Source organism: Aedes albopictus, chromosome 3 (assembly GCF_035046485.1).
Source record: "Aedes albopictus strain Foshan chromosome 3, AalbF5, whole genome shotgun sequence".
Lineage (NCBI taxonomy): Eukaryota > Metazoa > Arthropoda > Insecta > Diptera > Culicidae > Aedes > Aedes albopictus.
This window is the reverse complement of record NC_085138.1, coordinates 7,778,392-7,803,582: the sequence shown is the minus strand read 5'-3', so window position 1 is coordinate 7,803,582 and position 25,191 is coordinate 7,778,392. Positions and strand designations below refer to the sequence as shown.

General features: G+C 38.9%; 2 protein-coding genes across 5 annotated transcripts in view; one reads left to right on the top strand and one right to left on the bottom strand.

The window, feature by feature from the left end:
• Positions 1 to 6: 6 nt before the first annotated feature.
• On the bottom strand, positions 7 to 7,627 carry LOC109426343 (protein elav). Of its 4 annotated transcripts, none has more exons than XR_003891856.2 (3): positions 5,904 to 7,626; positions 5,023 to 5,577; positions 7 to 4,659 (listed from the first exon to the last, which is right to left on the bottom strand). XR_003891856.2 is itself a non-coding variant. In XM_029851981.2 (2 exons), exons 1-2 carry the CDS (start codon positions 6,971 to 6,973, stop codon positions 1,177 to 1,179), a joined length of 1,092 nt encoding a protein of 363 aa, XP_029707841.1. In that variant the 5' UTR covers positions 6,974 to 7,627; the 3' UTR covers positions 7 to 1,176. The 4 variants fall into 4 exon arrangements, 2 of the variants coding, with proteins under 2 accessions (XP_029707841.1, XP_019557347.1); XR_003891857.2 differs by having other exon boundaries at positions 7 to 1,198; XM_029851981.2 differs by lacking the exon at positions 5,023 to 5,577 and having other exon boundaries at positions 7 to 1,198; positions 5,904 to 7,627.
• Positions 7,628 to 11,366: 3,739 nt separating this feature from the next.
• LOC109405004 (small ribosomal subunit protein uS12m) overlaps positions 11,367 to 25,191 on the top strand; it is a 92,203-nt gene continuing 78,378 nt past the window's right edge. Inside the window, exons 1-2 of the mRNA XM_029858139.2 lie at positions 11,367 to 11,523; positions 11,587 to 11,644. Coding sequence (XP_029713999.1) covers positions 11,593 to 11,644 — 52 coding nt within the window. The 5' untranslated portion in view covers positions 11,367 to 11,523; positions 11,587 to 11,592. The remainder of the gene's footprint in view (positions 11,524 to 11,586; positions 11,645 to 25,191) is intronic.

The window sequence follows — 25,191 nt, the reverse complement described above, 5'->3', positions numbered from 1 at the left end:
ACGGACTCAAATTATAATTTTTTATTGTATTTCATATTTTTGTTTTTCTTTTACTATTGTAATAATTGATTTTCTGTTATATTTTTTGTATGTACACAAGAACATATTCGGGAAAATAAAATTATACATTGATTAATTCGAATATATAAATAATGATAAATCAAAGTCGTAATTTCAGTTGACGTTTTATCAGTAAGCCGTTGCTGTTTGCCATACTATTTCGTGAAATTTGGTTTTCCCTCATTTTTTACTTGAAATTTATAATGAAACTAACGCAAACGAGATAAGAGGAAAATACCAACACAAGCATCATAATGCGATTCCTTTTGCTGCTGTCACTGCTCTTACTGATGCTGCTATCGGGCTGCCAGCTATGCAGTTTAACTATATTATTCGAAAAGTTTTGTTTTGAGAGTCGTTTCGATTTCCTCTTTAAGGTGGTTTTCATTTTTTATATATAGTAAAAGTGTTGCACTAATGTTTGAAACATTGCCTCCATGGTAAAACAAAAATACAATCAAACAAACATCTTATGGTGTGTGAGAGAAACTGAATTCTGAGTACAACTAAAGTCACTCTACTTTGCTATGTTTAGAAAGTGGTGGTGGTTTTGGTGATATAGGTTATGCTGGAGTGTTTTCCACACATTTTCAAATCACTTCTACGGTAGTGACAATCCAACAATATGATATTCAAATGTTTTAATCAATTGTTTGATTTGTACTTTTTGGTTCTACATGTTCTGTCAGGATGTTGGATTGTCTCCTCTTGCCGTTAAACTTGGTCGTAATATTTCTTTTCATTCGTTTGAATTGTTAAGGAACTGAACAAAAGTGTTTTCACGCTTCACTGTAAAATGAATACTCAAACAAACAGAGTATGCTGCGCTGCCAGAAGTTTGAAACTAAAAAGCTTCTTGATTTTATTACAATCATTGATGAATACGCATTAAATTATGATCAAACTATGCTTAAAATAGTAACTTTAAATAAGTATGAAAATCTGTTTAAATAAATAGTGTTTCCTCTATCCGTACTCGCTATATAGATAATCTAGGGTTTAGCTTTCTTCTTCTATGATTAAAATCTAAGCAAAAGCAAGAATAAGAGTGGATAAGATAAGGTGAGAAGAAGGGAAGTAATAAAACATAGTCACATCCTATTGCACACATCACTCTCAATTCTTTCTAACATAAATCCTAAAAATAAAGAAAAAGAAAAACACACGAAAAAGAAAAGAGAAATTAAAAGAAATAATAAGACGTAAAAACGAATGAATTATTTGCTACAAAAAATACTAAATCATGCGGTAAACCCAAATGAACTTACAACTTATAAGTAAAACCCTGCCCAAAAGCAAGAAAAAAAAAAATAAAAACTGTTAAAACTAATAATATGGGCTAGAAAACTGAAGAAGACGAAAACAACAATTAATTAAACCGAAAAAATAATAACACAAAGTCCACTTAAGCAGAACTAAAATTCCACAGAAACGACGCGCGACGCTCTAGCTACGCTAGACTATGACATTTTGGATGTTTATTTTCGTAAATTCTGTTGCGTGCGAGTCTGTGTCATCATTGAATCGAAATTATAATAAAAAGAAAAAGAAACTACACCTGTCAACGAACGAGTGAATCGAAATAAAAATCGCACATGTTCTTTTTTGATATTCATGTTTGTATGGGTGTGCGGGTGTGTGAGTGATCTTCGCAAAAAAAAACTCAAAATGTATAAGAACAAAGCAAACCATAAATCAGATGTTTGGAAAGTAAACAGATTTCTTATTATGTTTTTCTTTTGAATACTGAATTAAAAGCAAATAATGATACTATTCTTTTTATTCTTTTTGTTATCCAATTGGAACAAATGGTTGTAGTGTATCGGAACCTGTTTGGCAATGTTTATTTTTCTTACAGTAATTCAACCAAAAATGAAGAAAACAGAGCAAACGAAAGAAACCAAAACAAACGGAACTAAAACGTATAATTCGACAGAATAAAAGAAGAAAACAGAACTGTATAAGAACTGAAAACGTTGTCAGCAAGAATGCGCGCGTATCGCACTGACAGAAGCGCCGCGGTCAAATGTCACATGCGAGCTGCCTCCTGATGCGATCATCGGGATGGTGGCCTTTGCCAACTATGCACACGCGGGAGCACATTGCACCACATCCCTCGGAGGGATCGTCTCGGCGAAGAGCGAAGATTAGGGGGGGAATGGAAATTTCAGCGAGAACTAAAAATACTGAACACACGGCGACACTGCGCACCAAGTGCCAATCAGCCGAGCTCGGTCACCATGGCGATCGGTGTCGATAAAATGTGCACTCGGCTGGGCCAGTGTCAAGTCAACACATTCTTGCTTGCAATTTTCTGCGTGTATTTGTTGTTTGATTTTCTTAAAAGTAGATTTTTCTTGTTTTGCTTGTATCACAGTTGTATGGAATAGATTCGGGTGTTGCATTTTCTTCGCCTCTTCCCTCGTAGCAGAATTGATTCCATGGGAAAGATAGCTGCCGGAGCGCTAGCTTGGACTAGAAATCACAAATGAGATTTGTTTTTGTTGCTTTAAATGCGCGAAGATTTATGGAACCACCGCCCAAGGGAAGAGAACGAAGTGGAATTTGTTTAAACCAAGGACAAAATCGAATCTAGGGGTTGAAAATAAAGTAGAAAACCCATATTAAATGTATAAACAACTAATGAAAGTTTGTCATGTTAAAACTTTGCCTCTATGTCTAGTGTCTCTTCATGTCTCACTTTTTCTCTATATAATATCAATATAATCCTGGTGAGAAATCGTACGGGGAGTATTTCTGTTTTTATGCAACAATGTTTGTTGATTTTTTTTCTGGGGATGTTTGATACAGGAGTTGGATTTGTGTATATCAATAACTTGTCTTACAATCATCTTAAAAATTACTGTGCGACATTATTATGCTTGTTTTGTTGCTCATTCCAATAGTTGTTATCCATTTATTATTCTTGTATCAATACGGTTAATATACCTTCATATCAGGCTTTTAATACTTTTCGACTAATGTTTTGTTCTTTTTCTGGTTAATGTTCGCTTTGTATGGCTGAAACAAAAAAAGTTTCTTGGTTATGCTACCAATCGATGCAACTTCTTGCTCTCGGTTCTAGCCAAGAAAACTGCATCACAACAACTTTAGTACCAATTTGTCTATTCAACGTCTCGAACAAAGACCACACAAAACCGAATTAACGTTCGATGGTGGGCTCTGAATGTTCTGTCTCGTGTGTATAAAAGTCTATCGTTTTGTTTTGAAGAAGAAAATGTTGAAACTTAGCCGACGTTTTTGTTTGAAAATATGTGCGTCGGTGGCAACAAGTGCCAATAGTAATTATAATGAATGTTTTGCTAGAGATTTCCCCAAGAACTTAAACAACGCAGTGATTCTACTTTATCTTTCCACTAGCTCGTAAAACCGAAAATGAAATGGTTTATTAATTGTTCTCTGTACTGTGCCACAGCAGTTTCTTCTTTTTCTAAGTACGTTTCCTTCGTCGTTCGTTTTGAGTCTCTTTCATTTTGCGCGTTCTTTCTCTAAGATTAGTTTTGTCTCGATAATCTGTATGTATGGGCTCACTCGCTCAATTTTACTAAATTAATGGCTTCCATTTACCGCGTTTTAAATAACCCAACTTGTTTGCACTTGTTTTACACTCTAAAATGAGATCCTTTTGTATGTTTAGGTTGGTTTCTTCATTATTTGCTTTCCGTCTTGCGTGTTTTGTTAGCTTGAAGAGTTTTGCTTGTTTAATGTTTAGTCTCAAAGCCACCTTCCGTCTTCGTCAATAAATAAGTTGTAAAAATAAATAAAATTTCCCTAAAATATTAATTTAATCTTACTATTTTCTTCTTGTGTGTATCATGCGTGTTGCTGCCTGGCTTGCTTACACGGTCCGGCTTTTTGCACGATTAAGTGTGATGAAATAAAGTTCCGTTTCCGTTGACAAATATTGCAGTAGTACCACTTTAATTTACATCCCACTTTTCGATACACGTTGCTCATCAATAAATATATATGTCCACACTGTGGTAGCTTCAGCTCGGTTACATATTTACTTTATAAGGGGACATTTAAGACTAACGCGTAAAAGAACCTATTCTGCCTACTATGTTTTGTTGTAAAAGTTTTTTTCTTTTTCTTTTGACTAGATTTTCGTGTTTCTTTCAGTTTTCAGCTTTGTTGACTAACAGTGGTTTTCATGTCGACCACGTTACAGTTACTTATTGATCGTCGTTTTCGTCATCAACGTGTTAGAGCTAATGTAAGCCATTTGTTCTGGTTGTAAAGCTCACACTTTTCGTTTCCTCGCCACACACAGGAACGAAGAAGAGTGTTACGTTAACTGTCTATATTATAGCCTCCTTCCACAATACTTCGGGAAGCCTCTTAAAAAGTGTTCGAACAAAGTCTCTCAAGGGTTGTTCGTTTCCCGCATCGATCTCGAAACGACGTGTTGAAGATGGCCAAGTGTGCTCAATTTACACGTATGCTTCTTTTTTCTCGCTACACATTTATTCCAAGCCAACGAGCAATAGAGAATTGCCAGCTTCAGCAGTCTCTGGTACTGATCTCATCGCACATTATCATCATCACTTTTCCAGCTGCGCATCTCGTGTAAATAGACTTTGGAAATAGAGAGAAAACAAGAGTAGTCGCGCGTGAGTCGCTAATTAATCGCCTACTCTGATGGATGAAAGCAAATGTGCACAAATACACGAAAAACGTGCGCGCAGCAACCCATGTTGTCGAAAGTGTATGCGCGCCGCGATTGCTATAATCCAAAAGGAAGCTAGAAAAATCTCTCAAGTCGAAAAATACACATTACACTCTCGAGTCACCGAGGAGCCAAACATACATTTGATTAGTGCGCCTAGCCTATAATAGCCTAATGTAGTAAGAGCGAGTTGGGATGTGTGATTGCTTGAAAAAAACTGTGACTATCGTAGGTTTAAAGAAAGTATTAAAAATGGGTAAAAGCACACATACTTGATTTCTCGCGGGTGTCTCGCCCTGTGTCACGCTTCCAAAGCGGATCTCTGTTTCTGTTCTGTGTTTGAAGATTCTTTGCCTCATCATCATCATCATCATCATTCATCTCAATCAGGGCTGTAGGGGGATGCGAATTTCTGGCGGCTGGCGCTTCTTCGATCTTCCGCATGCGCATGCGACGGACGATACGAAACGAGAAGTGCAGGGCTGGAGTATATCAAACTCAATCGCGACGCACCCCCCGAAAGAAAATTCCACCCCTCGGTCAAGTCGCGTGCACGCTTTTCCACCACTGATTGGCTCTCGTTCAAGCTCCGTGTCTGTTTTAAATCGCGGATTGTGCGATTGTAGTTTGGTGTGTGTGTATGTTTGTATGTGTGAGTGAGCGGAATATTTATTGCACAAACAGTACTCGCGGCTTGATGCGGGGGAGTTTGATTGACTTTTATTCAACGCGAAGGGTGGGTGACGTCTCGATGCGTTTGATATATACTTTGCCCCCTTCTCAACTACAATGGGTTTCTTTCTTTTTAATGATCGGCCATTTCGGCGCTGAAATCAGAATATCACCATATCAGAATGGAAATATTGAGAATATGGAGCAAGCATGGGTTTTGATGGGTAATAAATGTGGCAGAGAGTTTTGGAGTTGGGAGAGCGCATTGGGGGAGGAAATTTGACTTTTCGCAAGGAATTCCACAATCGCGGAGACAGTAGCGAGAAAAAAGACGGATATTTTTAGCGGATTGAGAATCGTTTCAGGCGCTTCAACACGCGTTGTCGATCCCTTGTGGTTTTGATGTGTGTATGTATGTGTGAGTGTTAGTGTTTATGGAAAGGAGATAGAAATCTGTTCGGTTGGAAATGAGTAAAATTACTTTGCTTTGTTGGTTTTAAAGCTGACTTGTAACACCCGCTGGCCGAGGGTGTATCCGTTGAGAGATCGAATCGCCAGCATTGCTTCCTCGTAGTTGGTCATCGTGACGAAGCCGTATCCCTTGCACTGGTTCGTTGCCGAATCTTTGATGACTTTCACGTTCTGCACGGCGCCGAATGGGCCAAACAGTTGCCACAGGGTGTTTTCCTCGGTTTCTGGCGCCAGGTTGTAGATGAAGATGCTCCAACCACCAGACGGTGCGATTGCGCCGATTCCCGTAGTGGGCGCAGTCGGCAGCATCATGTCCAGCACCTCTCCTCCCATCGGTGAAAAGCGAGCCAATCCTTTGTTAATTGGATGGTGAATGGCTCCCAATCGGCGGGTCAGTTGTGGATTCAGGAAGGTTGGCAAAGCAGGTTGCACTATTTTGGCGGCCGTATTTTGTCCAGGGGTATTCGAGAACTTGACCGTGATTGGATCTGTCAAACCTTTCGGTGTGGTTCCATTTAAAGCTGCAATAGCACGTTCAGCTTCTTTACGTTGATCAAAACGAATAAATCCTACTCCTTTTGGTTTGTCGTTGCCTTCCTGAACCAACACACGACTGGTAATTATTTCACCGTACGGTCTGAAAATAATTTCCAATTCCTCTTGTGTGATGGTTTTTGGCAGACCGGAAATGTAAAGATTAGCTCCCTTGATTCCTTCTGAACTTGGTCTGGCAAACGACACTTTCAGCACTTTGTTTTGCAAGCGTAATCCATTCAACACATTCACGGCCTGTTCCGCATCTTGAGATCGGTGGAAGTTAACAAAGCCATACCCTAAGCTTTGCCCCTTCGGTTGCCCTGGGTAGATAACATTCTTGTCACGCACTAGTTTGACGCTTTCGACCTCGCCGACGCTCGAAAACAGCGACCGGATCTCTTCCTCCGTCATTGTCTGGGGCAGATAGTTGACAATCAGATTCGTCCGAGCCGTTTCCGACCCGGACGCCGCTGCAGCAGTATTCTGCGATTCGCCATTTTGTTTTTGTAGATCTTGTACGGCTGCTAGCACTTTGTTGGTCATGATTGAAGTCGTAATTTTGAGGCTGTTCTTTTGACTGGTTTTCACACAAAAAAATTCTTCGTCGCGTGCAGATTCACCGTTGCACACGCTCTAATCTATGCACTTCCAAATTTGGCAACTTTCCTTCGCGGTCACTGCAACGTCAAGCGTCACTTGTATTTCGCGATGTTTTATTTTTACTCCACTCCAAAAATGTCACAAAAACAAACAAGTTCACACACCAGCTTCTTCAAAACTGACAAACAATCACCCCGTAGAAAACTTGTGCGAAACTGCGAATATCAATTAACTTTTGATGAATGTACACCTCTTGTAGTGGCAGCGGCAGCAGTCAGTAAGAAATTTCCAGGCAGAAAAAAAATCAATTTCGGTCTCGTCTTTCTCTTTTGCTCTTTCACCGAAACGAACGGAACAAAAACTTTCTTCTTCCTTTTTGCACTATATACCGTACGGCCGGGTGACGACTGATGATGAATGTATGCGTACACGAGTGTAACGGTGTGTTGATGGGCTATATATCTGGAACTACAACACTACAATAGAACAGGAGCTGCTGGTTTTTGCTTCTGCGAGCCTCGCTGGGTTCCGGTTTTACGAGAGCACAACCGTGGCACTACGCTGATGACGATACAATGGTTTCGTAATGGTGGCGGCACTCGCTTTTATAGCTTCGGTGGTTTGTTTGTGGTGGTGCGGGTGGTAGTGCCCGCTCTTATCGGCAGGTGTCGGTCATTCTTATTGGATTTGCTGTTGCGGTGCGACATGTTTGAGGAGGTTGTCATTTGAAGTAACAGTTGTCCTGTGACATTTCGTTAGTTGAAACAGTCGCGTTACTTGTCGATTGGGTCACTCGAAATCATTTGGACCACTGTTCACTTATACACATACATTCCACGTTAACGTGAGAAAAACCATGAACTGTATATTATGCATTGTTAAAATTTCTAAAGTTTGTTGAAAACTGCAGTGCAGCTTACATCGATTGTTCGAAAATGAACAGTATAGAGTTGATGGCATTATCCTATAAGGCCGTTCGCAATGCTGTTTTATTTTGTATGGCGAGTTTTAAAATTTTTAAAACTCGCCATACAAAATAAAACAGCATTGCGAACGGCCTAAGACTGCATTGAAGTTATATATCCCTTTATTAGTTATATTGTCAGGTAGAAACATCTTGTCAAGTTTATTAGGTTTTACCTAATATCAGAGTATCTGTACGCACAAATCTCAATACGAGATTGACACAAGTTGGCTGTGAGCACATGAAAATTCCTTGATCATGAGACTCGTAATATTGGTGCACATCACATTAGCATTGCGAGTCTCAATGAGACGTCTCAATGAGCCAAGCTCCAGGTACAGGGCCGACTTGACACACTCTCGAATTCTTCACAAGGATTACAATTACATATAATGTTCAATTGGGATTAAGTAGACGTTTTCCGGGGCGGAGGGGGGATAGGAGTTTGAATTAATGTGGTGTGCAACTTGCCTTAAACTCGATTACTCACGGGGCCTACAGGCCCTACAGGATTTTTAAGGCCCCGGTTGATCATCTAGACCGCCTGAGGTTGTGTCTTGGTTATTTGGCATGTGCCTTGTTGGTCCGAAGTTCGGCCCTGGGCTTTTTTGGTCTAGTCGAGGAGTACAATGATCAATCTGTGGGGCCTCCCGCAGTTGTTTCGACTTTTCAGCCGCCGGGATTGCTTATGATCCCTGGTCTTCATGGTGGGTATGGGATGGAAATAGGGTTATGGAAAGGGATGTTCTGGGTTATAAGTAAGCTGGGGCAGATGAAAAGCACCCGGAGGTTGTTTACGACGAGAAATGTGATAACAGGAACAATCCTGGAACGGACTTATTTCCAAGTGATGTGAGTATGTCTAACGTCCATAACACAGCGCAACATTTTTTTGTCTCAAGAGCAAACTTATGTGTCTCCGAAGGATTTTGGGCCGCTGAATCAGAATCCGGGCTCAGATTTGCTCCAACACGTCACAATTTTGAGCTATAGGGCAAAATTTATAGGGCAAAATATGCGATTTTGGGCTTTTTGGACTGCAACTCATTAAGCTTGGAAATATTTGTTTTAGCAATCAATAGGTTAGTTGGTCATTTAACATCTAAATTAACGACTCATGCAAAATATTTTGTTTTACCTAATCAAATTTCATAGATTCGAGCATTTTATGTTAGTATGAAAACTTGCATGCAATTTTTGGAGGGTGACTTGTATGGGAAATATCGTACCTAACGTAAATCGCTTAAAACTATCAAATTCGATTTGGGAAAACGAAATATTTTGAATGAGTCGTTAATTTAGATGTTAATTGGCTAACTAACCTTTTGATTGCTTAAAAAAATATTTCCAAGCTTAATGGCTTGCAGTCAAAAAAGCCCAAAATCGCAAATTTTGCCCTATAAATTGAGGTATAGCTCAAAATTGTGACGTGTTAGAGCAAATCTGAGCCCGGATTCGAATTCAGCGACCCAAAATCCTTCGGAGACACATAAGTTTGCTCTTGAGACAGACAAAAAGTTAATTTTTGTTACGCTGTGTAATCTGTTGGGAGACTGCGTAAGAGTGCTGTTGATACTCGTTAGGTTCCGATTGGTGATTTTTTGAATGTGAAGTGCACCAGAGTTGTGTACCTTTCATAGCTTCTGAAGAAGGTGATATACGATGTAGACTACATCTTTGGTTAGTGATAATGCCATCTCAATCGATATGTACAACCAAAAGCAATATTTATATGATCACCAATACGCCCAAAACAACCCAAACACCAATACCAATCAGTTGCAGATTGGGGCCACCCAACGATCTGCAAAAGAGTGAGGAGGGGTACAGAACCGCTTCGATTTTCCCCCAAGTAACGTCAAAATCCGAACCGTTCGCTTATACCCACCGCCGCCATTACCGCTCGTGGATATGAATCGAATCCTCGGATATTTATCGCTCTCGCTATATCTGCCTTAATCCTGGGGTAGGGTCAGGTTCATAAGATCTAATCTGGGTCACTAAAATAATTCCGGTTCAATACGTTTTAACTGACGAACGTCTCAATGAGACGAGTCTCACGAGACGTCTCATTGAGGTACGTACACAAGATTTTTGATGAGCATGCTTTGATCTCAAATCTCACAAATTTTCTTGAGACGTATTTCAAACCAGCGCATGGCACACTGTCTCATTCATGTATACATGAGCTTTCAAACACTCTGCCTAATATCGTCAACTCCCTGTTGCTTCAATTTGAATAGTTTTAGATTGAGTTCAATTAAGAGCGAAAGTAACAAGATCAATTTCTCTTCATCGATCCTCTCTTCATCAAATTGCAGTAACAAGATGCAAGTATGGTTGCAGTTTGTGTCTAAGCGCAAAAAAGTACAATCTAACTTGTATCTTGTCACTTCAATTGGGAGAGTCGATGAAAAGAAATCTATCATGTTTAAAAAGACACTACACCGTCTTAAGGTGAAACTGGAAGCATTTCCTCATTTTTATGGTTTTTGATTTTTTATTAAATTACGAAGTAACATTTTCAAAATCGGTCTTCGTACACATGTAGAGTATGGATCAAGGTATCTTCTGATTTTTTTTGAGATGGAAAATGTTTTCCATTATTGCAGAAACCATTTTTTTGTGAAATTTTGTTCAAAAATGGTTTCTGCAAAAACGAAAAACATTTTCCACCACAAAAAAAAAATCAGGCGATATCCTGATCCATACTCTACATGCGAGTCTACATGTGCACGAAAAACGATTTTGAAAATATTGCTTCGTTATTTTATAAAAAATCAAAAACCAAAAAGTGAGGAAATGGATCCAGTTTCGTCTTAAGCTAGAGGCTGCACAGACTGAACATTAATAACACGAGACAACGGACAACACACATAATACCGAGTGACCAATGGAGAATTTTTCGTTTGACGAAAAGTTTTCCCCGACTAGAGCGGGAATCAAACCCGCACTCCGAGGCTGACGCCGCTAACCGCACGGCCACGAAGCTCACCTTGTTACTTTCGCCCTTATTCAAACGCAATCTAGACTTTTTAAATTGACCTCATTCGCACATCGTTCCATCTAAAATCGGTCCAAACTTCACTCAGCAGGACCAAAAAAGGTTACGTTATTTGTAATTTCCGCCTCAAGTTCGGTACTGGAGTGCGCAAAGCCAAACGGGAGTGAGGTCAATGGATCCTGAAAGAACGTTGGTGCATTTCGGAGATTTCAACACATTTTTTTCGACTCATGTTTCGATCGACCACTGAAGGCAAATCCCCTTCGCGTGTCGCGCAACATTCCTCATCTGACAGCACGGGCGCAGTTGACAGATCGCACGACGTGCTGTCAGTTTGTTCTCTCGTTTTCGTTTCTGTTTGCTTGCGTGATTCGTAAACAGAAGCGTGTTGGTTGGTCGGCGATCGTCCCGCAAGTCGCATGTGGTGCGTTGCGTGCTGTGATTGTTTTCTGGTGAAATTCGGCCGGTTTGTGATAATTTCCAGGAGAAATATTTGGCGGAAATCGAGCCAATCTAGTGCAGCAGGTAAATTTGGAATCTTTAAAGGGTCAGAAGTCGTAGTTTAATGTTGATTTTGGTTGATTTTAGAGCAACATGAACTTCCTCCGGCAAACGCTCAACATTACTAAATCGTTCGCCAATGAAGGTAAGTGCAAGCATGGTGCCGGATGGTTGTGTAATACCAAAACAGCTGATTGTTTTGGATATGTAATTTAATTTTTAGGATCAAAATTGCTTTGATCAATACCGAGCTTTATCTGCAACAATTTCTATACTGTTGTTATGATGTAGCCTAAGATCATAATACTCGGAAGTAGGGTAGATGCACTTTTTCCTCCAAGAACGTTAGAGTATTTTGAATTTCCCTCAAAATCATACGGATTTGTTTTATTTTTAGTAACGAGCTTCAAGTTCATCTTGGGATCTGCGGCTTTACTTCCCTTCCAAAGCAAGAACTTACATTTTGTAAGTTTGGCGGAAGTGGGATTTGATCCCAGGTGCTGAAAGTCACATACTTTAACCCTTATGTGGCCAACAGGGTACCCGGGTACCCAGCGCCCATTTGAAAAGCACGGTGTAGAAAAAAGCAAGTGTTTCCACAAACATCTCCAGGAATTCTTTCTAATACTCTTCCAAGAACTCATCTTAAGATTTCTCCGACATAAATCGATTGTCGAGTACAGCATCAGTGTGATACTGACGGTGGTAGCCACCGCGTGATAGTGAATGGCCTATCAAGCATTCTTTTGGAAATTTGTCCAGAGTTCGTCAAAGGATCTTCCCAAGAATTCTTTCAAGAACTTATACAGATTTTCTTTAAATAACTTTTTGAGAATTGCTTCATGAACATTTCTAAAAAAAATCTAATAAAAATATAGATTCCTCTGATAATTCATGGAAAGCCTAGTCCGGAAATGTCCATTCCAGGATTTCTCGAGAAATCCTCTCCGCAGATCACCAGCAGTACCTCCATAAATTGCTCCATACATTCTTCTAAGATTTCCTTAGGAATTCTTCAAAGGGCTTCTCCAGAAATTCTTCTAAGGAACGAAATTTACATCAGATAATTTCTGTTTCCTTTGATTTGTGAGACTGCATGCAAACCATATTTGATAAAAAAAACAAAAACGTTATAGACGATGTTTCAAATTTACTTCAAAAATTTACCAAGAAATCCTCCAGCAATAATGCACGGTTCTCTCCAAGATTTCCCAAGTATGTTTCCAGGTTTTTCCCGAAAATTCCTTATGAAGTTCTATTGATGTATTTCCACGAGTTTACAAAAAGAAACCGAAAATTCCTCCAGGAGTTCCTCGGGTATTCCTCCGGGAATTCATCGGAAATTCTTACAGAATATCCTCGGGAATACCTTCAAAAGATCCTCAGGAAGTCATCCTGGAGTTCCTCGGGAATTCTTCCAAAGTATTCGTGCATCCGTGAGTATTCCTCCAAAAGATCCTGGGAAATTACTCCAGGAGTTCCTCGGGGATTTCTCCAGAAGATCCTTTGGAATTCATCTAGGAGTTCGTCAGGAATCCCACCAGGAGTTTCTTTAAGAGTTTCTCGAGAATTCTTCTAGCAGATCTTAAGGGATTCCCCCTAGGTATTTCTCCAGGAGTAAAGTGTTCCTCGAGAATCCCTCCAAGAATTACACGAGAATTCCCCGAGAATTTCTCGTAGTTTTTTCCAGCAGTTTCTCGGCTATTCCTCTAGGGGAACCTACTTCAGGAGTTCCTGAAGAATTATTTGAGAATCTCCTGTGAAAGTATTCCCCAGATAAGGTAGAATGATTCTCGAGGAGCCCCTGAAGGAATTCTCAAGGAACTCGTTTAGGAATTCCCGAGGAACTCCTGGAGGTCTGCCCGCGAATCTCCTGTAGAGAATCCCGTAAAACTCGTGCAAGAAATTTCCGAGGAACTCGTGGAATAATGCCCAAGAAACTCTTTGAGGAATTCCTAGAGGAATTCTCAAGGAAATCCTGAAGAAATTTTTGGCAAACAAACAAATTCCCGAGAAACTCCTGGAGGAATTTTTGAGAAACTCCTGGAGGAATCCCTGAAGAATTCCTGAAAATAAAATCCCAAGACATTCCTAGAGGAATTTCAAGGTATCCCTTAAGGAATTATTGAGAAACTCCTCAAGGAATTCTCGAGGAACCTCTGGAGGAAGTTTCGTGAACCTCCTCGAAGAATTCTCAAAGAACTCATGGAGGATTGTTTTAGAAACTCCTTGAGGTAATACCCTAAGATCCCTTGAAGAGATTTCCGACGAACTCCTGAAAGAATCGCCGAGGAACTCGTGGAGAAAATCCCGAAGAACTCCTGGAAGAATATCCGAGGATCTTCTTTAGGAATTCTCGAAGAATTTTTGGAGGTGTTCCCTAGGAGTATTTCCAAGGAATTGCATGAGAAATTAATGAGAAATTCCTGTAGGAATTTTGTAGGAACGCCTGCAGGAATTCTCGTGGAACTCCTGGAGGAATTCTGAGGAACTGATTGTGGAATTTCCTAGGTACTCCTGGAGGGATTCCTGAGTATCTCCTCGAGGGACTCCCAAGGAATTTCTGACGGACTTCCCGAGGAACTCTTGAAGAAATTCTCGGCAAACTCCTGAAGGAATTTCTGAAAAAATCCTGGAGGAATACCCGAGGAACTCCTGTAGGTATTCTCGAGGAACTCCTGGAGGAATTCCGAGGAACTTCGGAAGAAATTCTCGGAAACTTGTGGATTTCAAGAGGAACTCCTGAAAAAATTTTTGGCAAACAAACAAATTCTCGAGAAACTTCTGGAGGAATTTTTGAGGAACTCCTGAAGGAATTTAGAAGAACTACTGGAGGAAATCCCAGGAACTGCTGGTGGAATTTCCAAGGAACTCCTGGAGGGATTTCTGAGTATCTCCTCGAGGGTTTCCCAAGGGAGTTCTGAAAAACTTTCCGAGGAACTCTTGAAGAAACTCTTGGCAAACTCCTCAAGAAATTCCCGAAAAAAATACCCGAGGAACTCCTGCAGGTATTCTCGAGGAACTCCTGAAGGAATTCCCGAGGAACTCCTGAAGAAATTCTAAAAAAACTTGCGGTATTCAAGAGGAACTCCTGGAGGAATGGACTACCCGCTTGACGCGCAGCCACAGTTGATCAGCAGGAGTAAATCCATTTAATTTTGTATTACGAAAAGCATCTTAACTTGAATTACTTGAAATAGAAAGCTCTTCCTACAAAAGTATTTGGTAGGCATAATAGTGGTTGCCATTGTGCACAACCACTACCAAATATTTTTTCGATTAATGTATTCCCCTTCGAGAAATGTGCCTTTAGATGCTATTCGCCATACAATATTTTTGCGATTTATACTTTTAGCGGTTTTTCGCACATAGAAGCTAGCGCCACATTGGTCGATGTGGAGAGTAGGAAAACAGCCGATGCAGGTAATTAATTCACTGATAATTTCCAATGAACACCTGGAAGAATTCCCGAGAAACTCTTGAAGCAATTTCTGAAGGAATTTCTGATGAAAATCCTGAAAGCATTCTCGTGAAACATTTGGAGGGATTCCCGAGGAACTACTGGAGAAATCTCAACAGGCTTTCTTGGACAAATCTGCGGGAAATTCTGGATGTAGCTCTGTTTGAAATTCAAACGAAGTTCGGTGAGAATTTCCAGAAAAAAAAAAACACATCGTTAACACTTTTAGAAATAATATCTGTTTTAAGAATTACTCCAATACTGCAACATATATTCTAAAATTCCCATGATATGGTAGTCATCATATTTGAATCGTACTCGAACTAAAAATTGCTCCAAAATTTCCACCAACATATATAATTTTATATCTCTTTATTCGGTATTTTCTGCCGTAGGCAGGTTCATCCCGGATACGAAATAAAAACTGTAAAATTAGGAACTTTTATCAACAAACATTGAAAGGCATTTCATCTGAATATGTTCCAAGATTTGAATCAACAACATAAATATTATTTCTAAACTGGAAAAATTCTTGGAACAATGGGGCACGTTCGGTGTAGTACTAGATTTGTAGTAATGAGCTGAATTTTAGTATGGTGAGAAGGTCAGTTCTGTGTTTCTGCAATGAAATGGTACAAAAAGCGTGGGTATTATGATTCCTTGCCTAATTTGATGCTGTTTGAGCAAAACTTTGGATAACTATGTTGTTTTTGTTGCAAGAAATGGAGAAAACAACAACACTGTTGCCCAAAGTTTTGCTCAAACAGCATCAAATTAGGCAAGGAATCATAATACCCACGCTTTTTGCACCATTTCACTGCAGAAACGGAGAATTAACCTTCTCACCATACTAAAATTCAGCTCATTACTACAAATCTAGCACTTCACCTATCTGTCCTATTACTGTCAGGAATACTGCTAGAATATTTTTTGGAAGAGTTCCTGAAGAAAAATTTCTTCCATCTTAAAAGATTTTGAATTCCAGGTGCAAGTGGTACAGAACTCTTGGATGTAATAACGTTTGGAGGAATTTTTAGAAGAATTCTTCGAAGTCTTTCTGGAGGTTTCATTGGAAGGTTGTTTGGAGGAATTTTTGAAAATACCCGGATAAATAGTTTAAAGAAGCCCCGAAGAAATCATTGGAATAATTCGTGAAAAAGTTGTTTAAAGGTTTCCTAGAAAAAATCACGAAGAAGTCTTTGAAGATTTTCTAGAAGAATCCTGGAAGAACTCCTAGATGATTTCTTCAAAGAACTCCTAAAAATAAGTTTCCTGGAAACCTTGGAAGATTTCCTGGAGACGCCTTCGAAAGCATTCCTTTGGATTCCTTTGGAGGATTCAAGAAAAAAAATCTTAGAGATGATTGAAGCACAACAACACATATTGCCCATTTTACTGGCATTTTACCATATTTGCTGGGATGCCTGAAACATACTGGAAAAACTTGTAATTAGAAGGCACGAAATGTTGCTAATTGACAAATTGAGAGATGAAATTTGTGAAAAAAATCGCGTTCTGGTGGGATTCGAACCCACGACTCCGTATTCGCTAGATCGGCGCTGTAACCAACTAAGCCACAGAACAAGTTATTTTTCTGCGCAGTGGCGTAGCCTGAAATTATCTTTGGGAGGGGTTTTCAACGGTCAATGATACCTTTTTTGATTTTACACTTACATTTCGTAAACAGCAATGAGTAATTGTATTCATAATTTGAAAATAGTGGTGCAGTAAAAAAAATCGACACATAGCGCTTTATACTGAAAATTTGTTCCAAAAAATTTAGCTCTAGGGGGGAGGTTTAAGAAGATTTTAGAACGTGAAAGTATGTGACTTGAATGAAGAAGGAGGAAGAGGAGGAAAGTGCAAGGAGGAAGGTGAAGTAAGACTTATCTCATCCTTCAACGGTGGTAAAGAAGGAAAATGTAGCCGTTGGATAAACAAAATCGAAAAATATGCCGTTGTCAATGGATGGTCACCGCGAATTCGATTATGCGTTTCCCAGCCACATAAACGAAGCTGACGTGCACTTCATTCTAACAAATCGAAGAAAGCCACATTTACAAAAGCACAGGGTCCGAAGAAGCTATCATCGTCTACATTTTAAGGAACGTAAACGATGACAAGGTGTATGCAGTGAAATATCAGGTGTCGCGGAACCACGAACGGAATGAGTCTTCAGCCGCTGTAGATAATGAAAGGACACCGCTATTTAGATGCTGTTTCAACTGTAACGAGAAGGGTAATCTGTTAGCCAAACGTCCATTGCCGCGGAAGAAGCCGCGATGAACTAAATGTGAAAGAGTCAAACATCCACATTTCCAAAAATTCAATGTACTCGGTATTTAAAATTAAGTGTTCGTACATATATCTCGATTCAAGTTGTTCGATTTAAGTTTGCTAATTATGGTCGAACTTTTGTCCAAATTTTGAAAAAATAATTGCAATGCAATCGAATAAATATAAAATGCATTGCCAAGCGTAACGCTAACCATATCAGCATCATTGAAGCAAGCAGCAGCAAAGGAAGTTATTTCGAATAGAGCAACGACAAAAGTTTCTTTATGAGCATGAGCGCTTAAAAGCAGAACCAATTAAGTTTAAAAGATCGCTAAGGTACCGAGTACACAGGCCAAAATATTTAACAAGGAATAATCTCAAGAGTAAACATCGGTTTGTCATTAATGAGTTGATCTAGCCAAACCAGATGTTTGGCCATTGGTTTGTATTTGGTTAAATATTTGACCCTGTGAATTAACCTCTTAATTCATGATGGTTTTGATAGTATAATTACACACATTACATTCATTTAAGTCCGAAGAATAGAGTTTCCATGCATTGTGCGGTCAAGCCTGCAGGTTCTGACACGCTTCACCAACTGTGGCCACCTACTCCTTGTTTGGTTTCTTTTGCTGTCCTTGATGGAGTTTCTTTATGTAATCTCTGAAGATAAACATTTTTTCATGGATAATAAAATCCCGATTAAGATATGGTGTTTCATAATTGTTTCTTGCTAACGCATTACTCGATTAATTTATATGCTTAGACGAACTTTGTTTTTGTAGCTTGTCGAGCAAGTCATTGCGTTCAATTTCCAATTGTGTGCATTTTACGCATAAACACTTTTCTTGTTTAGTAGGTTTATGATCCAGCTTTGCGCACTTTAAGTGAAATCAACGGTCACACCACAGACAAACAGACGTAACACTCTTCAAAACGGCTTGGTACATGCATTTAACGATCAATTCAAATTTCATTTGATTTGCGCGATCGTTCCACCAGATGCGCTAGTGTCCGCTCGCTTTGACGTTTGCCAGTGTACACGTTGCTGAATGATGCAAACGAAAACTACAGGCAATTTGTGTAGTAGTGTGTGTGTCAAAAAAAACGTCAAATCGAAATCCATCATGGCCGACAGTGTCGCGCGCGGTTCTACCAACAGGTGGCAGTGTGCTCATGAAAATGACACCGGGCAAAAGTTTTTGATGAATTTCCTCTAAGAGTTACGTCTGTTTGTCTGTGGTCACACTCATCGCAACATACAATATCATACACTGTATCATCCTCATTACAAAAACGACAATGGCCGTTCTTGTTCAATACGAACCTTGTAGATATGTTTGCTGATGTTTGCTTCGGGATTTCCTTGAGTTCATTCAAACTTCGTTGCATAAAAAGTCATCGTCAAAGACTGTCTGCACAGTGTTATATCTCGTACCACCAAAACTTTCTGAATGTCAGTTCTCTTTAAATAATTCTTCGCGACTGTTCAGTTCAATATATAATATTGAGGTGGGAGCTTCGGAATGAATGCGACACGGATAAGTTTCGGGAGTAACTTTATTACGACCACATTGGTCGGAGTCTTGTCAAGAACTAACTGTTAGGAAAATAAAACAACTATAGTTGTCAGGGGTGTAACTAACCCCTCGAGGCAGGGGCGATTGCCTACTATGTCAACAAATATTGCCTTCCCTAAAAGGGCGCTAGTCACTATGACACGACTAGAACAATTTGTGAATGTCAGTTCACTTATATTCTTCACGATATCGTTGAGTTCAATGATGCCTTTCCTAAAAGGGGGTACAGGTATGTTCCGTTTTTGTCAACACGGTCCGCGATTTTCAGTTGACAAAAACGGAATAGTGATAAAAACGGAATAATTTTCTTTGACAAAATATTTTGCAACATTTTAATATAAATGGGAAGTTTTACTGTAGAATACTTTCTAAAAGTAAAAAGTATGCTGTTTACTATTAAATTTAATTGTTAAAAACATTAATTTTAGCACCTCTGCAACCAGTTCAAATTACAGTTTTCTGACTGTGACGCCAACAGGAGGTTTTCACCACATTTGTGACCACATTTTTGGAAATTTATTTTCGTTGAACGCAAGAATGACACATATTACAGTTCCAGTACCCGGATCGACGTTTTAAAATATGACATACTTCTAAGAGTTATTAATCTTCAGCAACATAATTTCGATATCCTAACAAAAAAGGATATGTTTACTTCCTTCCGGAACGCATTTCTCCACGAGTATCATCTTCACAGATTATCATTTAAGTTTCGTCTAGGATACTTTTAGGAAATCTTCAGGAATTTTTCTAAGCAAGCACTTGTAACTTCTTCAGAATATTGGATTCCCCAAGCAGTTCCTCCAGAATTCTTCTAGGTTACCTTGTACCATGCCGCACGCTATGTCCAAAGGGAAGTATTATGAAAAATGAATGTACCTCAAATGTTATACCCTACGATCGTAGGTTTGAACCACTAGTTTCAGAATCTGTGCGACCTAAAATATTTCATCTTGGGTTTTGATTTTTTTTTATATTTTCCCATACAAATGTTGAAAAAAGTCATTTTAAGGTCAATTTCATCTCATATAAAAATGTATGAAAAAAAACAAGATTAATGATTTTAAATCGCACATATTCTGAATCTAGAGGTCCAAAAATACGGTTCTAGCGAAAAAAAAAAACTTTGAGGTACATTCACTTTTCGTAATAGGGTGACAATGGGTATTATCGGCAGGTTTGTTCTCTTCGTCATGGGGGGTTTTTGTCAGCCAAATTGTCTGAAACTTGGCTATATAATTCAGCTTAGTTGGGAAGGATTTGAGACCAACTCTGAGTTCGATAGGTTTCAAAAAAACCGCAAAGACGAAGAGAACAAAACGGCCGAGAATAGGTAATTTCCCCTACTTCCCTTTGGACATAGCGTGTGCCGCTTGTTTATCTTTTGGAATTCGATAAGAACTTTTAGAGAAGAAGTTTTGCCCCTTATGATTTCTTCAAAAATTCCTTCTCGGATCAACCTAAATGTCTTTTTTTTTAATTTCTTCTGGAGTTTCTTTGGGAATCCCTTCAAATATTCCACCAGGAAATGGAATTTATTAATCTTCCTTTTGCATTATGATGAGAACAGCTGGCTGACGTAGTGTACAGTTTGGGTCTAGAATGGCTCGAATGCACAAGGTGGGCTAAGAAAATCATTTTGGGATTTAACCTAGACATCCTGTTGAAATTAATTCAACTCGAGTTGCTTTGGAGATTCACCAAGATTTTACTTTTGAAATATAAGAGTATGTTCGTTTCTTCAGAATTTCGACCTCAAGATGCACGTGGAAGTCCAGGCATACTTGAAATGGGTCGTTGGATGTGCAGTAGAGCTATCACCTTCCATCTCCAGGACTAAAACTGTTTGCGTCTATGGGCAAAAGTTAATGTCAGAAAATAGACGCAGATATTTTTCTTCCATAAAAGCACTGCCGGTCAGTGGGCGATGGATTGTACATACATACATACATACATACATACATGTCCGTTTCTTCAGAATTTCCTGCGGGATTTCTTCCAAGATTACTTTTTGAAATCCCTCCAGAACATTTTTCTGAAATTTCTCCAGGGGTTCATTCTGGGGTTCCTTCAAAATTTATTTCTGGGATTCCTTCAACATTTTTTCTAGAATTCCATCAGAAGTTCTTTCTTTGATTCTTATAAGAGTTTCTTATGATATTTTTCTTTGGAACGTCCTCCATCCAAAAATTTCTTATAAGGATTCCTACAGGACTTTGGTTTGGTATTTATGCGCAGTAGAAACACTTACACCTACTGGAACTTTTATTATGAATACAGTGGTTTTTCGATTTTGTCACGGTTCTATTTAATCACGCTCCATTATATCACTCTCGATTCTAGCACGGTATTTTTTTCGATTATATCACGTTATGATAATCGAGAGAAAGCACATATTCCAAACAAGGCAATACAAATGAATCTTCATGAAGTATGATACTTTCACATTAGTAGAGTAAGGCGGATCAAAAGTTCGCACCTAACAGTCTCCACAATATAACTATTGAACAAAAAGTAGATAATATCGTTTTTTTTTGTTTTTCGCTTATTTTATAAATGTTTCCTCACCTATAAATTAGGATTTTTTTCTGTCCAGCGCCATTAAAGTTATCAAAAGAGATACATCTTGAACAAAACGCATAAAAAAATCAAATATCCTACAAATTTGTTGTATGTAGTATGTTGATGATATATAACTGCAAACTTATCACAAAATTGCTTCAAAATTGTGTAATTACATTGATGATCTCGATTCAGAAATGTGCGAACTTTTCATATGGTTGTGTATGATAGAGCATTCTTTATTTCTTATTTGGAGCAGGATGAAGCTCAATTATCGGATGCCGCCTTTTAACGCTTTTAAAATATCCACCAAATAAACAGAATGTATACATACTATAGTGCAACTTTAACTGAATTAAAATTTCAGCTTTACGCAGCATAAAGCTTGCCAGATATATGTATAGGAAGTTTCAGATCTCGTTTCCGGATCGAGTTCGGTCTGAATTTAGTTATTTTTGACAAAACTGTTACGGTCCTATCTGGCTTAGGATAGCGCAACATCACTCTATAATTCAGATTCAACGGATGATCAAATTTGTATATTACGCGTATTTTCTTGAAATGCTGCCTAGATATATAACAATTCATGCAACGTGTTGAAAAATTATGCTTTTTAAAGCACAAGTAGCACACTTATACATCGGGGCTTTCCGAGTTTAATGAATATGATGAGAGCTGTGAAAATCGAGTGTTGATACGAGTTGCATACATATAACATTTTTAACGATACAAACGTTTAAATGTTAAATCAAGCACACCAAACGTCATCGTTTCCCAAAATCTTACCGTGGAAACACCAGCTGTGGATCAAATAATTGCATTTTATTCATTATGAACCGAAATGAGTTGCATTATGAACAATTATGCACTTGATTGTTATTATGCGTAGAAGGAGGTCGTTGGGTGGCAAGCATAAAATGTATGTATATAGATTCTAGTTAAAAAATCATTACAAGAATAATACTAGTTATAATAATAATAATAAGCATAAAGGCATAAGACTTGATGTTTTGTTCGCTTTTTGTAAGCATTTTTTAGTATGTGAGTGTCTGCCGATTAAAAAATACGTTAGAAAAAAAAATGTTTCAATTATATCACGCTCCAATATATCACGCGAATTTTTTTTTCATTCGTGATATAATCGAAAAAGTACTGTACTTCCAAAAGGATTCTATCTTTCATCTTCGTTATTTCCCCATGATTAGTAGATGAACCAGCCTTGGGCTGACAATCTCGTCAAAAAGATAATATAATAATAATTCTCTCCGACTTCTTACTGCGTTTCCTAGGAATATTCCACTAGTTTAGTCTAGTAACCTTCCAGGAATTCTTTCCTCAAACCCTCCAGAAATTTCTTCTGGGAGTCCTCCTGATGTTCTGTGTAGAAATCTCCGAGGAGTTATTCCTGAGAATCCTCCAGAATTTCCTAGTGGGAAACCTTGAGAAATTCCTTCTAGGAATACTGTATAAGTTCAGAATTGATGGGTTTTCTTTAGGATTTTTTGGGAACCTTTAGATTCTTCTGAGAACCCTTCAGTAGTTGCTGGAGAAATCCCCAGATCGTTTGTCAAGTTCCTAGACTCCTCTTTCCTATAGAAACTTTTTTCTGGAAGACTTAACTCTTAATTCACCTAAAGAAACTTCTGAATTATTTCCTAACGATATCTCAGAAGAAATCCATTAAATAATCTGGAGAAATACAAGGTAGAATCGCTAGTAGAAATTACTGAAGGAAACCAAGATTGCATTTTTAGAGCAATCGAAAGATGAAATCCCGGATAAAATTCTAGGTAAACTGGAGATTCCTATAGAATTTTATCCGGGATTTCATCTTTCGATTGCTCTAAAAATGCAATCTTGGTTTCCTTCAGTAATTTCTACTAGCGATTCTACCTTGTATTCCTCCAGGTAGCAGTTTCGGACGGAAAAATTCAGACAGGGTATCAAGGATGACAACAGAGATCTCTGAAGAGAAGAATTCAGCACATCGCGTAATTTCAAGAAAATCGTGTAAAAAACCGTGTGGAAGGTATTGCACTTATAAAAAAGTCTTGTAAAAAAATATTGTAGTGTAAAAATTCAGGCAATGACGGACAAAACCCCGAACTGTTTAAGTTCTCGAAGAACACTAGAAGAGGCAGGCCAAGTTCCAGTTGGTACGTAGAGCTAGAGTAATTTTGCTATCGGACAATTGGTTTAATTTTTCTCATGTTCAAATGAGAAGTAAAATTATGCTTGAGAGAAAGCATGAATTAACATTATCTACAACTGAATTTGAAATGTGTTCAAAGCTATTGTAGCGTATACATCTTCTATGTCATCATTGGTGGTTGCTTCAAATTCACTCATGGATGCACTGCCTCAAGATTAATGTTAAACTATAAATAACTCGTGTTCGAGGGAACAAATTTGACAAAAACTTTAGTGTTGACAAAAACGGAATGAAATGTTGACGAAATCGGATAGTGACAAAAACGGATAGTGATAATAACGGATAGTGACAAAAACGGAACATCCCTGTAGTCACTATGGCACGACTAGACCAATTCGACCTGTTCAGGCCAGTCACATAAAAACAATCGCGATTTAGTTTTGTTCTTTGCTGTGGATTGCTGGATATTCGTCTCTTATTCACTTGGTTATCGCGAATTGGGTCTTTCTTGTTCTGTTGTGAATTTCAGTTCACCTTGTCTCACTTGTATCGCGAGTTTCCACTTTTTGGCGCGCTCCTGTAGTTCGATTTACCTTCCTCTCTGGAGCCACCAAATGTTGGTGTCAGTAGCTCCTCCTCACTGGAGCCACCAAATGTTGGCGTTAGCACATTTCAATTGGCAGCACGATTGGTGTGGTGCTTCCCTTGCGGTGGGACTAGACCAAATTCTTACTGAATCCAGCAGCACTGTTGTCCACAGCTGTCGTGATGATGAGGACGACGATGATCAGGAGACGAAACCACAATCGTTTCACGGCACCGTTGCGAAGGGTAACGGTATTACATTCCGTGTGTACCAACCAACAGACTAGACGGAACGCGTTACCTTCGAACACCGATACTACTCATTCAGGGTGGGAGGTTCAAGAAGGAGAATAGTTAGAATCGAACGTCCAAATCGTGTGTGATAGGATTTAGGCCTTTCTAGACTCATGCCAACGTTACTCGCATTCGGAACCTTAGCGTACCAGACTGAGAAATAAATACCTTCACACTTGAATCTAAATCGAACTGGCCTTTTCTAGACTCATGCCAACGTTTCTCGCATTCGGAACCTTGGCTTGCCGGAGTGAGAAAAAGTTTGACCGATCCAATGATTTTGACTTCCACGATTCTAAGTACATATCAACACTTTTGAAGGATTGAATTATCCAATCAAGTGGTCACAACAATTTAAGTTTCGCAAGTGCTACTTCAGGATCAAAGGAATTTGAGCATACTTATCTGGGAGGTATCCAGTGTGGAGTCCAAATACAAAAAACTGACTGTCGTCTTTATTGATCTTCCTCTTTTATAGCCGGAGGGCCTGTTTAATAGTCAGTGATCGCTCCTCATAAGTTGTTTTTAATGAATACTGGCAGCACTGCCGCTGACGGACCAAAGTCCAAATTTGGACTTTGGACGGACCATAACAGATCGAGGCTTGTGTTATTGTTTTCAATGCAATTTCTTTTAGTTATGAAGTCAATTCGGCACCAACATTTCAAAAGGGCGTAACTGCATTTTGAAACAAACCACTCTTTCACATCCGTGGGTCATATTTTAAGTTTCCCACGAAATTCACAAACATTACTAAACAGAGAAATTGCTCTTCTTTCCTA

Bases quoted from the DNA above. Each gene is read 5' to 3' on its own strand.
- LOC109426343 (XM_029851981.2), bottom strand. From the start codon at position 6,973: ATGACCAACAAAGTGCTAGCAGCCGTACAAGATCTACAAAAACAAAAT. The intron at 1,199-5,903 runs GTAATTTTACTC...CTTTATTTTTAG, and splicing joins TTTAAAACCAACAAAGCAAA to GATTTATGTTAGAAAGAATT.